Raw genomic sequence first — 17,778 nt, 5'->3', positions numbered from 1 at the left:
TCTTTTATGCATTTATTTACAAATCGATTTTTCACTCGCCTCCTCGAACCGTCAAATCTTTTCGAGGCTCAAGAAGCGTGGCACTCGTTCCTTCCCCCAAAAACTCCAATTTTTTAAAATCCACTATTTGACAGGGTCGTTAAACGAGCTTAAAAATAATTTAGCACGAGAAACAACCTCACCGTTTGACCGTAAATATGCGAGGAAAAAAAAGCGTTCGCGGATGCTCGTCCCGAGTTTCGAGAGCGCGCAGCACCAGCGATGAATCTTCCTCAAATTTTTTCCCCCACCCCCCGCCGCCGCCCCCCTCGTTCCCCTTTTCCGGTGTTTTTTTCCCCGAGTCACTTGCGAGATATCTCACAAAGGGAAATAAATAAAAGTCGCGACTCTGGCTGCTTTCATTTTTTCCCTCCGACCTCGCCGCCGCCGTCGCAACACATCGCGCTCGTCGCCCGTTGCATTTTTTTTCCCTTCCTTACAAACTTATTGCTCTCTTTCTCTCTCTCTCTCTCTCTCTCTCTCTCTCTCTCTCTCTCTCTCTCTCTCTCTCTCTCTCTCTCTCTCTCTCTCTCTCTCTCTCGCGACTTCGAAACGGAGAAACGAAATAAAAAAAGCGTGAGATCGGGGTCGATGGGAACGTCGTAAGGCCACGAGACACTTCGAGACTTAAATAGACTCGGTTATGACGACGCGATTCCGAGATATATGCCGTCGTATCTTCCCGAGAGCAATCCTCCCGCCGAACAACCTATAAATCTATTTTCTCGTTACAAGCCTCATCATTACTCGCTTCGCTTATCGCTACGATCAAATTCGCCTTATTTTTCATCGTTTATTCATCATTAACGTCTCGCCGAGGTACCTCGGCGAACAAGCTCCTCAATTTCAGCCTCCAGCTTCCATTCCTTCTCGTTCGTTGTTGCAAGACTCGAATCGCAATCTTCCGGTTATCTTCACCGCACCTTCGTCGTTAGGAATCCCAATTTTTCGTTGCCAAGCTCCGAGAAGACGGGTGAGCGTCCGAACATTTCGCGTTCCCACTTTTCGGTCGCTCGCAGAACAAATCTGTGAGAAAACGAATGAAATATCGTTTTTTTTTTTTTTTTTTTTTTTTTTTATTCCACGACGAATTCGTGCACGTTGGAAAATTACGAATCGCGAATCGGGGAAGAAACGATATTGGAGAATAACGAATTGTCTTTTTCCTTATTCGTTTCGTTGGACTCGAACAGCCCCAAAATCGCGCTTGATTACTCGAAACATTTCTTGACGAGGCTCCATATAAATCCTGAGTTTCCACGCAAACCACCGCGGTATTCAATCGAATTGAAACGATGATCGACGGGGACGATACAAGTTATTGAAAGATCGATTAGAGCTCGTGAAATCGAGAATAAAAGCCAGCAATTAAAGTCTCGTTTCATAAAATAAACACGAAATCAGTTATAAATATAAGAGCGATAATAAAGTGATGAAAAGAGCGTAGAAAGCGCATTAGACTCGAGGAGCGTTGTGCTCGGCTTGCGTGTGGTCGAGCGCCGTAAACAAACGGAGGTCCCTTCGTTAGCGTTGATTCGACGACCGCCGCGTTTTTTCCTTTCTCCGTTGCGCTTTTATTTTTAATTTTTTTTTCACCAACAACCCAGACGTTTCCCATAATAACGAAACAACAACAATAATAATAATAATAATAATAATAAAGGCTTAGAAGATCTCGGGGTAATTGTACAAATAAAAAAGGTTTATCTCCCCCCGATGCGATACGCTGCTGGGCCACAACGAGGAGAGCGCAATCGCTATGACGTCATCGAGTCCAGTCATTCCCACCACTTGAGCCCAAGTCAAAAGATCAATTTCCCTTTGCGAATGCGTTGCGCACATTAGCAATACGCACCACGAACAAGAGTGACGTTTTGTCGGAGAAAAATCATTCCCTGGTCCTCTGGAATACGAATTTTTCGTCGCACCTTGCCCTCCCCCCCCCCCTGAACGCGACGAATAAACTTTGAGAAATTGCGCATAATATGATGCGCAGAAATGCCCAGTGCTCGGAGTCACGCTCCAATAGTCATTTACTACGACGCTGAAGTTTCCAACGTTGGAGCCCAACGAAATGAACGAATAAAACGTTTTTAATTCACCAATTTTTTATTTCACGAATCGTTGGTGCAGCTTGAAAAACTACGAATCGCAAATTTGGCAGGGAACAAAATAGGAGAATTACTGGAATTATTGGAGAGTTTTTTTCGATCATTTCGTTGGACTCCAACGTTGGAAACTTCAGCGTCATCATTTACTTGGAAATCTTTTACGAACCACCGCGCGTTCTGTTTTTCAATAATTTCACCACGCTGAAACTTAACTTTCGCTCTTCTCGGGGTTCCCTTAGAAATTTCAGTATCCCCGGGACACACGCGAATGAGGCTAATTTCTTCTGAGCGAAGGTACGCCGCGAGGACGAACCAAGAAAGGACTTAATAGATAAAGAATGAAACGAGACTGTGACCGAGTTAACCCAGTCCCCTCGTCATCGTTGCACGCCTATTACGCGGTCATTGATCTCCGCGCCTCTCTCTCTCTCTCTCTCTCTGGCCTGTATTTCAATGTGGCCTGCACTCCTTGGACCGCTGCGGTCGCCGTCCGTCATCTCGCCTCAAATTCACGCTCTTTCCATCTCGTATTTCCTCCTCCGAGCAACACTCTCCATACCAACATTGATTTCGTTTTCATTCCGAGTCGAGCCATTCCCCATTGCCATTCGCAATTGGCAAATAAATAACGCCCCTTTTCTCAATTATAATCTCTGAAGATTCCGCGACAATATCGCTCGAGGCGCGGAAGCGCGTGTGATCCGAGACGACACGACGACGAAATATTATTTCGTTTTATTATTTTTTTCATCTCCCGTCCAATTTGGAATTTGGGAAACTCGATGAAATTCATTTCGGTCGGTTCGAAACCGCCCGGCCCTCACTGAATTTGATTTTTAAGTTTAAAAATGCCTTACCGCTCCGAAAGTTGAAAATTTTCTGCTCAGAGTCTCACTCTGCTCTCATTTCTCTCATTCTAGGTCCGATGAAAATCAGAGCTTAGTGAAGGGGATTACAAGTGCGAGAGTGATCGAGGAGGGACTCCGGTGTGTCGCGAATGCGAACGGTTTTATCGGCTCCGCCTCGACGGATCGAAACGGCTCTGCGATCATCGTTTTCGATTTGATTCTTTACCTGCAATTTTTACGATCGTCGAAGCCCCCGCGAGCGCTCCCATCACGTATTCTCTTTATCCTTCCCTTCCGCGTAAATAAATCGACATTATTGTCGCGAGTGCGTCGTTGAGAAGCTTGAAAAGTTGGATGTTTTACGGAGAATCGAGACGCTTCGCGGGGAGAATTTTACGCGACAGGACGAAGGGCATATGGCCCTGGACTATGGTACCGCCTACAATATGCACCGTCCAAATACACTAGGTACGTATATTCAACGAACACCTTAATAACTTAAGAGAACAAGAGAGCGAGGAAAAGTGACGTTTTGACATTCGATTCTCGTTCCCTCCTTCCGGGACACATTTTCTCGAGATATTTTATAAAAATCGAGCATTTCCGTGTCCGCGATTGCCAGGAAACGGAGTCGAATCTCGAGGTAAAACTCGTCCATAGTCAAAGTCGAGGGAACTCGATCCCAGGATTGAGAAAAAAAACATTTCATATTCCGTTGAGAGGGCAAAGCGAGCGACGAAATTCCTCCGAATTATTGTGCCCGTTTGGTCATATTTTATCGATGAAAAACGACGAATGCTCGGGCAAAAAATACTCTCTGCTTGTACAAGAGACAGCGATACGTGCCGGTTACAAAACGGGGATAAAAAGTTTCTCGCAGCGATCTCTCAATGCCAATTGCTCAGCGAAGCATAAAACATATTTGTATTAAAAGGCACAAAACAGAGTCTCGCTATAATTGGAACGTTATCTCGCCTTCTCGTCGCGCGAACGACGCGCGCGCGCGCTCAAGGAAACAAGATGCGAGGTGAAGAGCAGGTGCGGGGAACGGCCAAGCGAAATAATAAGTGCGAAAAAAGTCTCAAGCGCTCGCATAACAGTCGATTGCGACGAGGCGCTCCTCTCGGCTGTAATAACACCCGTTCTGTCTACAAATATTTATTCACAGGACGATTCACCGCTAATTTTTCACTTTTTTACACCCGCTGCTTCACGCCAACTCCCAGCGATTGAGATACTCTTCGCGAAAAGCCCATTTTTCATCCGACAAACGATATCAGCGCGAATAAAGATATTGAAATTTATGAAAATTCCTCATTTCCATCCGGCCACTATTTCATTTTTCGTCCTACCGTAATTCCCTCGTATTTGGAGTTCTCACGGTCCATCGATGCCTCGCGAATGATCCATCGAATCAACCAGAGCTAGCTCAATATATTTGCGGAAACACTCGTTTGAGACTCGTTGATTTCATCATATTGGAAAAAGAGACAGACGAGGACGGTTGGCTCCGTCAAAAGTCCTCGAATTTTATAAAAAATTTGAATAAAATGAAAAAAAAAAACACGACGATTTTGAATAATCGGAAACAAAGTGGAGTCAAGTTTTCGTTAAAATTTGTATTTTTCCCCACCAAATAGCTCGAACAATAATTTCCCATTGTTTCATAAGATCTTGAGAAATCATTATTCGCGTATCGATGACCCACTGGGTCGGCATGAGCCGACTGATGCGCGTTTCGACGACGCTGCGAGGTGAGGGGCGAAGGGAAACTGCCAAGTGGGATCGCGTTATCGTAGGAGACTTTCCTCTGGCACGATAGGCAAACAGGGAAAATAAAGAAGAAGAAAAACGAACGAGCGAACGATAAAAAAGAAGGGGGAAAAAAAAGAAACTTCAGAAGCGACGATTATCGATTCTATTTCCAGATCGTAATGAGTCGCGCGTGCATTCTCGATGATATTCGTCGTCGTTCACTGCACGATGATTGCACAATCGGATAATACGAGTAACGCTCGTGCATACCCTCGCCGCGGCGGCTCTCTCACGTACGCCCCCTCGATCCTCGATTCATCCGATAAATAACATGCCCACCGCTAATGTAATCTGTCATTACACGTATCTATAAATGGACTCTCTAGATTTTTAAATCATTCCATTTTTCTTCACCAGTTTATCGTCTAACGGAGGATGGAAATTATTTTCATCAATGCTCATGCTCTTGTTCCCATGCCTCTTTTATAACGAATCATTTTCTATCAAGATTTATTACTAAAATCCATCGATTTGCCCTCCCTTCGAACCAAGTCCATCGAATCGAAGGGTTGAAACTCGTTTTATGAAAAAAAAAAAAAAAAAAAAAAAAAAAAAAAAAAAAAAAAAAAAAAAAAAAAAAACGTTAAAAGAATGGACACAAACCTGAAAAATTTCGTTGTTAACGAATGGAAAATTTGGTCTCTCATATATAAAAAATGACGAAAATTCGAGGAATTGAAACGAAGAGTTCAGAATTCCTTTTTTATACGGTTGATTCGATATTCCTCCGTCGGAAATCTTTTAATATATATAATGAAGAAAACGTTCGCTCTTCATCGAATTAACAGCTGGATTGTAACAATTGTATTTTGCTGTAGCACAGCTGTATTTTTCCTACTCTTTTGTATCTTAAAACGTGTCATAAATTGACATGTACTTTTGTTTTACAGGCTGTTTTATTTTTGTTTTAAACGTCGAGCCGCTACCGCGTCTCTTTCGATTCGTTGACAAAACAGTGATCGAATCGCGTCAAAAATAACATTTTAATGACATTTTTATGAGGCTCGAAGTAAGGAAACGACGTTGAAGTTTGTAAAGTTTCAGTTCAACGGAATAAACGAAATAAAACATTTGCAATTGACCAATTTTTTATCTCACGAAGTCTCGGTGGAGCATGATAAACTACGAGAATTGCAAATTCAGGAGGGAACGAAATTGGATAATAACTGCGAAATTATTGAAGACTTCTTTTCCATCATTTCGTTGGACGTTTCACGTGTTTCGAATTGTAATGAAATGGTAGTCTCGATAAGCCGTCTTCGAGAGGCCTTTTCCTCCCCCACATGCGCGTTACATACGCGCTCACAGACACACGCAAATGTCAAACTATATATAGACGCTGTAGCGCTAATCTTAGAAATCGGCCGACCGCCAGAAATACAAGCTTTCGCCACACCGCGCGCGTACGCCCTAAGTTTATGTTTGACCCTCTAACCCTTCTGGCCCCCCCGAGGACTCGAGGGCTATTTTCGGCTTCCGAAACTACAAGCTACGAGTCGAATATACGAGCGGGAGGATTTTTTGGCCGGTTTTGTGGCTGCGGTGAGCGAGGAGGGTGGGGAAAAATAATGCGATGGGAATAAAAAAGGTCGATGTAACGCGATCGAGTCTCGCTTATCACGGTGCTGCGTCGGCATCGTTTTATTATTAGCTCACGCGATAAATCAAAGCGTCGCTTTTTTTTCCTCGAGCAGGTCTCTCGATGGCTCAGAAAATACGTGAAAAAAATGTTGTTTCGCGCGCGATATCACGGCCCAACGACGCAGCAGGCACTTGAGCGAAGCTGCGACAAAAGAGGCTCGCGTTGCGAGCGCTATTGAAATGCTGCTTATTTATAGAACGAGCGCCCATTGTTTTCCCTTTGTTCTACCGAAAAATAACGGTTTTCTCTCCCAGCGCTTTTTTACAGTCATTTCCTTCTTCGATATGCCCCGGCGTGCTTATTTTCAGGAGAGAGTACCAGAGAAAAATAAATAAATGAGCGAATATCTTGGGCGGAGGGGGGAGAGCTCTGCAAAAAACGAGGCTGCGCGAGCGAGGCGCGCGGGAACGACGAGAAAAGCGTTTCTAAACACGTGGAAGTCCTGAAGACAGAAATAAGCTCGTTCTCTTCTAGCCACTGGCCCGGTTATTTTTAGTTTGCCACATTCTAATTTCGTCACAAAGAGCGAGACAAAGCCGTGTGTGCTCGGACCAAAGAGTTAAGTCGCACAGTCGCCGGAGCTTTCTCGCTCCCTCACGCTCCCTTTCTCCTCGTATAGCAATTTTTTTCTCTCCACTTTGTTTCCCCTTTTTTACCCCAGTGCAGAGAGACTTTTCGCGCTGCCGCGCGCGCCGCTTACGAAATGGCCTCCTCGGCGGCCGTTATTGCGCCGCGCATCCTGTAACATTTGCTTCTCCATCTTTTTCTTCCTCCCCCTTGCGCCTCTTTCCACCTTTTTTATTTCCTTTTCGCACGCATTCACTTGGCGCGGACAAACGGCTCGGGGCGCGTCATTCCGACCGTCAAATTATTCGACGATGCGCCCTTCTCATCCGCAAAGCCTTGGATCCGCAATCGCCTCGTTTCTCTTCATCTCCCGCTTCTCTGGGCGCACGCTTCTCATCTTTTTTTCTCCTCTTTTCTATCGTCTATGCCCCGTCGACGAATATCCTCCGAGCAGGATCGCCGGCGCACTCGGCACGGCCATGCTAATAAAAATAAACAAATATTAAAAAAAAAGGCAGCTTAAACGGAGCCGGTCAACCGCGAACCTCCAGACTCTTTCACTCTTTTTTTGCCTCATCTCTTGCCTCTTCCAGCCTTCTCCCTTCCCCCCCCCCCTTTCTCTCATCTTCCGAGCGATTCTTTCTCTTCTCCGTTTTCTGTCTCGGCCCCGGTCGATCCCGCACTGCGATAAGCTACCTCGCGAATAATCATCACCCCCCCCGCGCGCGCGCGATCACAACAATCATAAGAAATAAACTAAAAATTCTACTCTGCTCGAGCGAGCGACGACAAAATTGCGGATTAGACACTCCTGCCTCGACTGTCCGTTGTCCGCAGCTTCTCTCATTTTGGCCAATCATTCCAAGTCTTATTCCCTCCAATTTCATGAAACACGAGCCCCCCCCCGTCCGCGAGACTTTCTCGAGCGATCCCACTCGGGGCGGGGAAAACCCAGCGAATTTTGGCGGTTCGAGCCACCGCGTGGTCCCTGAAAAACGATGCTCATTCCGGACACCAATGAAAACCGCCGCTTCGTCACCCCACAAATGCTCGATTCCCTGCAGCCTTTTCGACAATTGTAAAACGCCCAACTTCTCCAGCCCCGAATGAAAAAAACGACAGGAAAAAGTTGCTCGTCATCCTGACTTTTAAGCGCTCAATAAAAATGAATTTTTCATGCTTCTTATCAGCTGATGAATAGCCTCTTCGACGCGATATGGAAATAAGCAAAATTTGACCCCCCCCCCCCCCCCCCTTCCCCCCCTCCCTGATCGCGACTCGATAGATCGAGTCGATCGGTAACCCAGCACTGTCGGAATGTCAGACTTTAGTGCCCTTAGAAACAATGGAGAAACGGCTGAGAACGCGTTTCTCTCTCTCTCTCTCGGTGATCGAGACGAGAGATCGCCTTCGAAGCAGTCAACGACACACGCCGTTCGCTCGCTCCTTCACCACAGGCAAAACCCACTTTATTATCGCCCCGTATGTGCAACGTACGTAGAAAATTTAGAGCCGCGCTTCTCCGAGAGCCGATGATTTTACGTTGGGGCGCGCGGGGCAGCATGACACACGGGCGCCTGCCCGCTGCCCCTTCTCGCTCCTTGTCTCCTCCGTTTCGCTTTTCAGCGTAGGCGCCCGAGACACGCTTCCGCCCACTCGATTCTCCAGACACGCATTCTCACGTTATATGCTTCGCGTGCACTCGTATCACTTAACTTAGCCGCTTGATCAATATGCTTTCATTACTTTTGGTGCGCGGCGAGTTATTATCGTTCGTCCCGTGTATGTAACGAGACCGAAATTCGTTGCGATCAATCGCTATTGGAATGATTTGCCGAGTGGAGCACAAGCACCGAACGTCAAAATCCGCTGGAGCTTTATCATTTTTTCATCGAGCATACTCTCCGTTTTTGTTCTGTTTAACTGAACTGAAGAATTGAGACAAAATTTCTAGTTGCGGGAGAAAATGACGAGTTTTCCGGGCCATGCGGATTCGTGCGGCTGCAACGACCTATTGAAAGTCTCAGCTTTGGCCGCGCCGAATAACTCGCCTCTTAAAACGTCCTGCGCTCTACGCGGCCGTGGAGAATAAAAACTCCGAGAGCCTCGTGCGACCCACCGGCCTACACCTATGCGTTTCCACCCGCGTTTTCTTTCCTCCTTTCTTTCGCATGACCTGACTCAACGATGATTCTCGTGTCGTCTGGGCTCGCGTGCGCGACACATTTATGCGCTTGCAGCGTCCCGCCATGCGGCCAAAAGCAACGAAATTTAGGCTTTAGGCTTTGTGAGCTGAGCTCTCGTTGAAAACGCGGCGCTGCGAGAAAATATTTCGCGAGTTTTTCCGACTTTCGCTCGCATTTTTTATTCGTTTCGGGCCGGAGATTGACGAAGGGGAAAAATGGATGAGCGGAGGAAAGAACGGACGCGGTGACCCGGCTCCGCGGGGAACTGAGCCTTCCGCTGATCGTCGCTCGCTCGCCAAATCTTTCGCCGACAAATTTATCGACGCTTTTTCGCCCCCCCGAGTGTAAGTTAAACGGAAACAATAGTAACGAGTCGCCCGCTAAATATCCCGTATTTATAGACCCTCGAGCCGAGATCGATACCCGAGCGTTGCACACCGAAAAACCCGCTCGGAATCGACTCTAAAGAAATTCTGATGCTTGTCACTCGTCACAAAAACGAGCGAGATACCGCCGAGCGTTGAAGCGAGTGGCAACGTTGTATTGATTGATAATTATATATTATTAAGTCACACGATGTGACACAACGGAAAAGAAACTCAAACAATCAACGTTACGGTGCCAAATTTACTTTCACAGCTCATTATTCTCTTGAAATAAAATCGCGTCGAAATTCGCCTCCGCTGTTTAGCAATTTTGAATCTTTTTGAGGAGTCTAACCTCACTAGATGTTTCAAAAAATCGATGTTTTTCGCATTTTTCAAAAGTATACGCATATTTCAAAGTATCATACTAAAATTTTATAAAGATCTGAGCAGACCAAGTGCACTTTTGAGCGACGTTTACTTGGCTGTCTGAGCACTGAGCACGCCCAGTGCGGTACCGCGTGCCTGCCTTTCTTTAAACGCATTTTTCTCAAAATTACGTTATTTTCGGCGGCTCGGCGATGATAAAATTTCCGAAACTATACAACCGATTCTCGCCAAAATTTTACCACATGTTTTTTTAGGTTTTCAGCTATAGCGCATATCATACGAATTTTGAAATTTTGAGTGAAACTATTTTTTTTTTGCAAAAAATGATAAAAAAAAACGTGTTTTTTTTTCGTAGTTTTTGGAAAAATGGCCGCCATTTTGTCATTTTTGAAAAAAATAAAAAAACGTATGATGTGCACTATAGCCATTTACCTACTGAATATAAAACCATTTTTATTTTTCTTTCTCCGATCATCCATTCCAGAGATTTTACCAAAACAAATTCGTGAAATACGTATTTTTTTGGTCGTCTAATTAGAGTAGAGCCCTTAAAAACCCTGCAAATAACTTGGTTCGATTCGATCGAGAGCCCTTTAAATTTCAATCTTTCACGGAGACGTTCCCAAATCCAATTAAATTCCTTCAATTACTACGTCGAGTTTGATACAAATGCGAGTTCGCTCGTCAATATTCGAAGGTTAACGAACCGGTTTCGGCGCTCGTACCTTTGGACATTTTTCACGTTCGCCTTTCATTCCGATGCGTGATTTTCTTAATGAAAAAATCGTGTCGTTGAATTACTCCGGAAAGTCAAAGCCCCACCGCGTACGTTTAACAAAACGAAAAAAAGTCTTTCAAATAATTCGAGGCTCCACGGGTGAGAGTAAACAGCTCTCGCGATAATATCGCCGAATGTCACGACAATGTTGAAAAACGAAGATATTATTAACGCTCGTCACAGTGTTTACGCGCCAACCTGAAAAAGTTATTGAAAAAACAAAAAATAAGTATAAAATGAAAAAAAAAAAAAAAAAAAAAAAAATCAAAAACAAAAAACAAATCGAGAGAGCGCTGCTCGAGATATTGGATCGGGAACTGCGCCGAGACACTGTGCTCGTTCGCGCGACCATGATGCTGGTCCTGCCGATTACATAAGGATGACGTGGGACACCGGTATAAGAGCGATCAATTACCTACCGAGAGGAACTCGCACCATTATCGAGTGTATACGTACTTCACGTGCAGCCTGCTGCTCCACGCGGAGTACGTGCGCGCCCGCGTGTGCGTGTGCGTGTGTGTGTGTGTGCGCGCGCGCGTGTGTGTGTGTAACTGCAAGAGCAATAGCTCCAACAACTTTGCATCTCTGCCCACGCGAAAGACACGCGATCCGAGTATTATTTCCGCTGCTATTTCGCTACCGATCACGTCAAACTGTTTCCCGGACTCTCCTTTCTCCTTCTCCCTTTCCCCTCCCCCCTTTTCTTTCTCTTTCTTTTTCTCCGTTCCCACTCGTATAACGACGTATCCGAGAAGCTGTCGTAACGATAATAACAATGATACGTTTTATCATTACTGCTATCATTGCTATATGCGATTATTATTATTAGCGAATATGGAAACGGTAGCGCGCGGTAGCGAATCGGGGCCTGCGCGGCGGAATGACTTTTCGAGCCCGCTTAGAAACTCTCCGTCTCGGCTACACGGTATGCACACCAAATGCTCGATCGATGCATAATCCTATATGATTATTATCATTCCGAGCAAGTAGCGTAATGTCCAAATGCTTTACAGCGCACTTTATATCCGCTGGGGGTATGTCGGGGGTTTCTCTACTGCCTCGATTTACATATTGGTCGATAAATCAATCGGTTAGTGTACCGCGCGGTAACTCACTTTTGTCCACGCACTCTTCGTTTATCTTTCGCGCTTGAGATTTTCGCAGTCGCGCGCCCCTTTTGTGCTGCTGATTCAATGTGAGGGAATAAGGAAAAGTCGCGGACGATCGCGCCTTCGCAGTTTTGTTTCTCGCTCACATTTTTTGCTCGGGGAATACTCTGAAAGTCTGGGCGTCGCTTCGCTTTCGAAATGGTTTCTCTTTTCGCTGTGAAAAATCAGTAGTTATTTCGTGGGCCTTTTTGATCGAACGATTATCGTATTCGGAATGACATTATTTTTGCGTCAAAGAAGAAGTTGGATCCTCGATGACTGGCCAAATTTTCAGGGACAAAAGCCTTTCGCGCGCTCGTTTGCACGCATATTGAAACGGCGCTCGAACGCGAGGGCTCTTCGTTCGCTTGGCTCGAGGCAGTGAGACATTTGAACTCAGCCCTTATGCCACAGAACAATCAGTTCGTAGAGACAGTACAAAAACCTCTGTACTGCGCGAGCACGTTCTCGATATTATGCACTTTATCACATGACGCATACGCTCCCGCATGTACAATCGCATTTTTGCGCTTGTGTGCGGCGAACTTACCACATGGACGAGAGCAACACGATCTTTGAATGCTCTAACTAGACTGGGAATTGGAGTCGGTAGTATGAACTCGTTGAGCGAAAGCTTCATCTGTGTGTGGCTATCATTTATAGACGCGCGCGCAGGGTTCTATGCTCTCGCTGAAACATTCCAACGTTTTTAACACATTAACTTTCTATCCATTTTCATTAGAATTTGATCGTTGCCTCGCGCGTCGTCGTGCTCGAGCTTCTGTCCCAACTGCTTGTATTTTTGTGCTGGAAATGTGACGCTGAGGTTTGCAACGTTGGGGTCCAACGAAATGATGTAAAAAAAAACTCTCCAATGATTCCACTAATTCTCCAATTCTGTGACCTGCCTTATTTACAATTCGTAGTTTTTCAGTCTACACCGATGATTTCGTGGAATAAAAAAATTGGTTAATTGCAAATGATACTTTCGTTAATTTCGTCGGACTTGAACGTTGCACAGTTAAACACGTCGTGATGGAAATTGGAGGTAGTTGGTGCTCCAACAGCAAAGTGCCTGGCTGGAAAGTGATGGAATCGAATGAGGAAAATGGAGGATTCGAAATATGCTGCAATGTTCAATTTCATGAGGTTTTTCAATGACCCAAAGATTTTGAGATTTTAATCACAAACGAGAGGAGTCGAATTAATGGATTTCAATTTCAATAATTTACACACACGCACGATTAACGCTGCGATAATAACAATTGTGTGTTCCTTTAATTGATGGGTGTCTGGAGTACGAAAAGCACTGACAGGTCACCGTGCATATATGACGAAAGGGGCCTGCTGCTCCGTACGAAGTTTAAGTGCGCACATCCGGAGAACTGCTTTGTGGGAGGTTTATCACTTTCTCTCGCTCTCTCTCATTCCCTTTCTTTCTCTCTTTACTCTCAGTCCCAATTACCTTAATTAATGTGGGCCCTCTAATTGTCGTCTCGCGTATAAGTTCTCCGGCATAACTTGCTCGTTCGCGCAGTCTTTGCAACGACACCGGTTTAAAAAATGTTGCGAAAGCAAATAAGTAGCATTTTTTCGGAGCGAAATTCCGTCGCGGAGAAACCTTGCACCAGCCCCCGTAGATTAAATCGTCTGTTTTATCGTTTCCTCCAATTTAATAATTAAAAGCGCGTCGTTGCTACTTTTCAGACTTTTTGTTAGCCCGCTCGACGCGAGCGTGGCTTTCGGTTTCGTAAAGCAGCACATGCCCGTTTCAGAATGACACTTAATATTCCTTGTTTCTTGCTGTCAATATTCCGATAGCAATGCGTCGCAAACCAATTATAGCAATTCCAACGGTATTGACCTTCGTTTCCGCGTGTAACGCGACGCGGAAACACTCTTTCCATTCGTCATTCCAAAGAGTTCTTAAGGTAGATCGTGCCCGAAGGATCGTATTTTATGGGTGTCTAAATTGCATCGAAAAATATCACTTTTAATTAATGTCAGAGTTATTATTATCCGAAATTGTTAATTCATTTAGTCAACCTATCTTTCGGCGAATGAAATTACAAGCCATTCATTAATCGGGGATCCATCACTGACTGAGCCCAAAATTGCATTCGTTCCTGGCTAAAGTACTACAGTTTTTTATATAAAAAATCGTTTACCCAGAGGGCCAAGGGAAAGAAGAAACAAAATGTTGAAATAAGCAAATGTGAGGTTATACGAGTGCTCATTACCAATATCTTTCAAATCTTTTTATTACTGGTAAGAAAATCGTCTCGAATTCTTTGCGATACCTTCATTATATATTTCATTGTTATTGTGTACGTTTTTCATAAACTTCGTAAGAAGCGCGTTCATTTCAATAACGAGTAAGACGAGCCCTTTAAAATTTGATGCGCCCATTTAAACTCCGTGCAAATTTCAAGATTTTCTTAATAAAATCTTTTGGCGCATGAACCACCTTAAATTCTAGCTTAATCTCAGATTTCGAAGTTCCCAAATCAATGCTCACAAACTCCCGCAGCACTGACAAGCTTTTTTCATTTAAAAATGCAAAATTTCGTTCCGACAACGCGTTTTCAATCCGTCTCACCGACGCGATTAAAAGTTTCAAAACTTGCGCGTGTCTGAGCTACTGCTCGTTAGCGGGGTGATCATTAGACGCGCGCTCCTCGAAGCTACGCTGCCTCGAAAAGCACGTGATTGAATTTGCCTTGTCGTGAGTCACTCACCGGTTTAGCGTAACTCACTTTTCTCTCATTCCCTCCCGCTCGGTCTTTCTCATTCTTGGACTCCGCTGGTGAGATACGTCTACTCCTATTTCACATTGTACACATTATACGGCGAGCTCTCGCGTGTGTATTACGGTATCGCATATCTGCTTTTACAGTCTCGCAAATTCTAACACTATAAATTTAACGAGAGGCTCGACCTCGTGTCTTTTCTCTCGCGCGTAGCTTACGTCAATCGCAATCTCGCGCGCGCCCCCACGTTCATCCGAATCACTACAAGTAACGAGAAAAACAAAAAATCTTTTTGCGGCCTCGACGTGCACGAATCCATAGACGGAACACGCCGCGTTTCTCTCCCATTTTCTTAATATACATTCTCGTATCGATCTCCCAGTATTTCATACCATTCGTTCGAACACACGTCGAGTGCATCGCTCTACCCCGCATTTTACGAGTTTTTAAACCATTCAACCAACGATCCACTCTAATGACCAATAAAACACTCGAATTTTCTTGCCTACCAAGGGAATCGCGACGAATTCCAAGACACTTGGATTCTACGTCGCATGCACACGGCTGAAGCAGCAAAGATGAAAATAACCGATTTTTTAATTTTAAAAAATGTTTTTTTCATTTTGTCTTAGCTCGATGAGCACTCAAACCTCGGAAATCCTGTTCCGTAATTTATTAGGTTCGAAAAGCCAGAAATTCATCCCATTTCGACGCTTGTGAGCAGGCTCTCCGCAGAATTATAAAAATATTCACAAAATTGGAGTATTTACGTTTTCCATATGCGGCGATATTAAAATAATTTACTTGATCTTCGAAGTACTCCCTTAATTCTCGATCTTATTCTCATGCAATCGGGGATTACGGGGAGATGCATTAGCCCCGGGGTTATTCTCGTATCGTTGTCAAATTCAACGAATTATTTATTATTGACGCGCTGATAACTCACTGATTCGATTTAGCCTCGCGCGATTCTCTCCGTTATATCTCAATCTTGGCCAACCTGTATGGATGTGTGTGCCGAGAAGCTCCCGTGCTCGCGTACGGTCCAAGAATAACCGCCATTCCGTGATAAGACTCTCCCCCCTCCCACTCTGCCACTCGCGCTTTGAGTGAATTATTGAATTTGTGGCAACGAGTCACGCGGGACAAGTTTCTCTGTCGCGAATTCAATCCTCTTTATATACCTTCCTTTACATACGCGTTTTATATTTTTACACGTAATGCACATACACAGAGACACATACACATTCGCGAGTATTTACACGAACGAGTATGGATTTGTAGCCCCGCGCGTGTTTATGAGCCCCGATTTTCTATGCGACTTTAAACGTCAAATCGAATTTCAATGCTGCACTCGAACCAGCGCTTTTATTATAATGTTGGTGTTTTGCATCCCTCGAATTCAACGGAATTTATCATTTTTGAGAACTATCGAGAATTGCTCATTTTTGACAGCTAAAATATTCGACAAAAGTAAAAAGAATTGAACATCTGAAGGGATCGTTGGTCGGACCGCCACCGATGTTGATGCAGCTTCACTAAATTTCGTTGCTCCTGTCATTCGTGGAATTTCGATATTTCTCAATTGATGCTCGACTGAAACTCGTATCGTGCGATTTCTTCCTTCGATTCTTATATAACGAATCGAGAGTTTTGAAAGAAAAAAAAATAAAATTGGAGTGGAATTATTCGGAGGCATCTGTCCTGCATTCTGGATTTATTCGCAGGTTGAAAACATTCTTGTCGAGCTCGAATCCGTAAAATTTTACGTAGAATGCTCCGTATCGAGCAAGCACACAAATGTTCGCGCTTTCGCGGCTCTCCATCAAATCTATATCGAGTTATCATCGAAGCTTCGCATGTTTTTGCGATAAAAAGTCGCTCCTTTTCTCGCAATACTTTTCTTCGGTTTCTCGTTAAACTACGATTCTCCTGATCTGTGCGCGCGCGCGCGCGCGCGTACTTTGTTCTCGTAATATAATTGATCGCGCGCGCGGGCGCATTGAGTCGAGAATATGCATAACGAATATGGAAATACGCAAAATTCTTTGCTCTGCTCTCCCCAAACGACGCGGAATCAACTTATCTTCGCATTGAATTTTCACTCGTTCATTATTGAGTATTTCGCTCCCGCGCCGTATCTTATACGCGCGCCTTCTTTCATGTGTGCATACACGCTGCTGCTGCTGCTGCTGCTGCTCGTACTATACGCTTGCAGTGGCATTCAACGGCATATCCGGTTGCCGCATACGGTATAACGGCGCAATCGCTGTAGTTATACTCACCGCGTGTACGAAGCTGCGAGTCTTTTGCCGCGTATTATATACGTACTTGCGGTCGATGGCGATATTTATACACGCCGCTGCAAAAGCAGCGGTCGCTTCGACGGCGTTCGAGCATGCGGCGTCGCTCCAAGACGAGGAAAAAAAAGCCAAAAAAATCGTTTTTATAACGGTATGAATTTTTTATTCGGCATAAGAGTTCTGCCAATAATGTAAATTGCGCGGTAAAATTGATTCAATGGGAATTGACGAAAGACTTGGTTGACGAGGCGAGGAACTTTGAAAAATCGACGAAATTCTTATTTTTTTTTTTATTATTTTTTTTTAACATTTATTTTCTTGATCGGAATCTATCGTCGATGAGTTTTGTAGTTTGTTCATATTTTCAATGCTCTTTATATATTTGTAAAAACTCGCGTTTCGGTAGATATGTTGCTGCGCAAAAGCTCTGAAGCGAAAAGAATTTTCGTCTTTGTTCAGGTGTTACTAAGGTGTATGACGAAATTTTCACAGTTTTTTACTTGTTTGCTTAAAATTTTGTGTCGGCACATTTTTCCGGGTTTTTTTTTTTTATCAGAACTGCGTTTAAATGTTTTGGGCCTTTGTACTAATCCGTCGAATGGAAAGAATTTATATGGGAAAAAACAATGTGACCGGCGGCAATCGACGAGCTACGCCGTTCAGCGCTTTCCTCAACTTATTATTGCATCAACACGCTTGTTTTTTTCCTCAAAATTATTTCGCTTCGCGGCATTGAAATTCGTACTAGTCACAGATCAATTGCAAGATTCGCTCAAAAGAGTAATCATTTTTGCTAAAAGTGAATCTTTTCGGTCGTTTTCTCGCCAAGAACAAAA

The 17,778-nt window shown here is 44.4% G+C and overlaps 1 protein-coding gene across 9 annotated transcripts in view; it reads left to right on the top strand.

Annotated features, from left to right (window-relative positions):
* The window catches only part of HDAC4 (histone deacetylase 4), a 91,431-nt gene that overhangs the window by 40,158 nt on the left and 33,495 nt on the right, over window positions 1–17,778 (top strand). For all 9 annotated transcript variants that reach the window (XM_043414892.1, XM_043414891.1, XM_043414890.1 and 6 more), the window contains exon 2: window positions 3,071–3,466. In XM_043414892.1, coding sequence (XP_043270827.1) covers window positions 3,415–3,466 — 52 coding nt within the window. In that variant the 5' untranslated portion in view covers window positions 3,071–3,414. The remainder of the gene's footprint in view (window positions 1–3,070; window positions 3,467–17,778) is intronic.

Source organism: Venturia canescens, chromosome 3 (genome assembly GCF_019457755.1).
Source record: "Venturia canescens isolate UGA chromosome 3, ASM1945775v1, whole genome shotgun sequence".
Classification (NCBI taxonomy): Eukaryota; Metazoa; Arthropoda; class Insecta; order Hymenoptera; family Ichneumonidae; genus Venturia; species Venturia canescens.
This window is presented reverse-complemented; position numbering and strand designations above follow the sequence as displayed.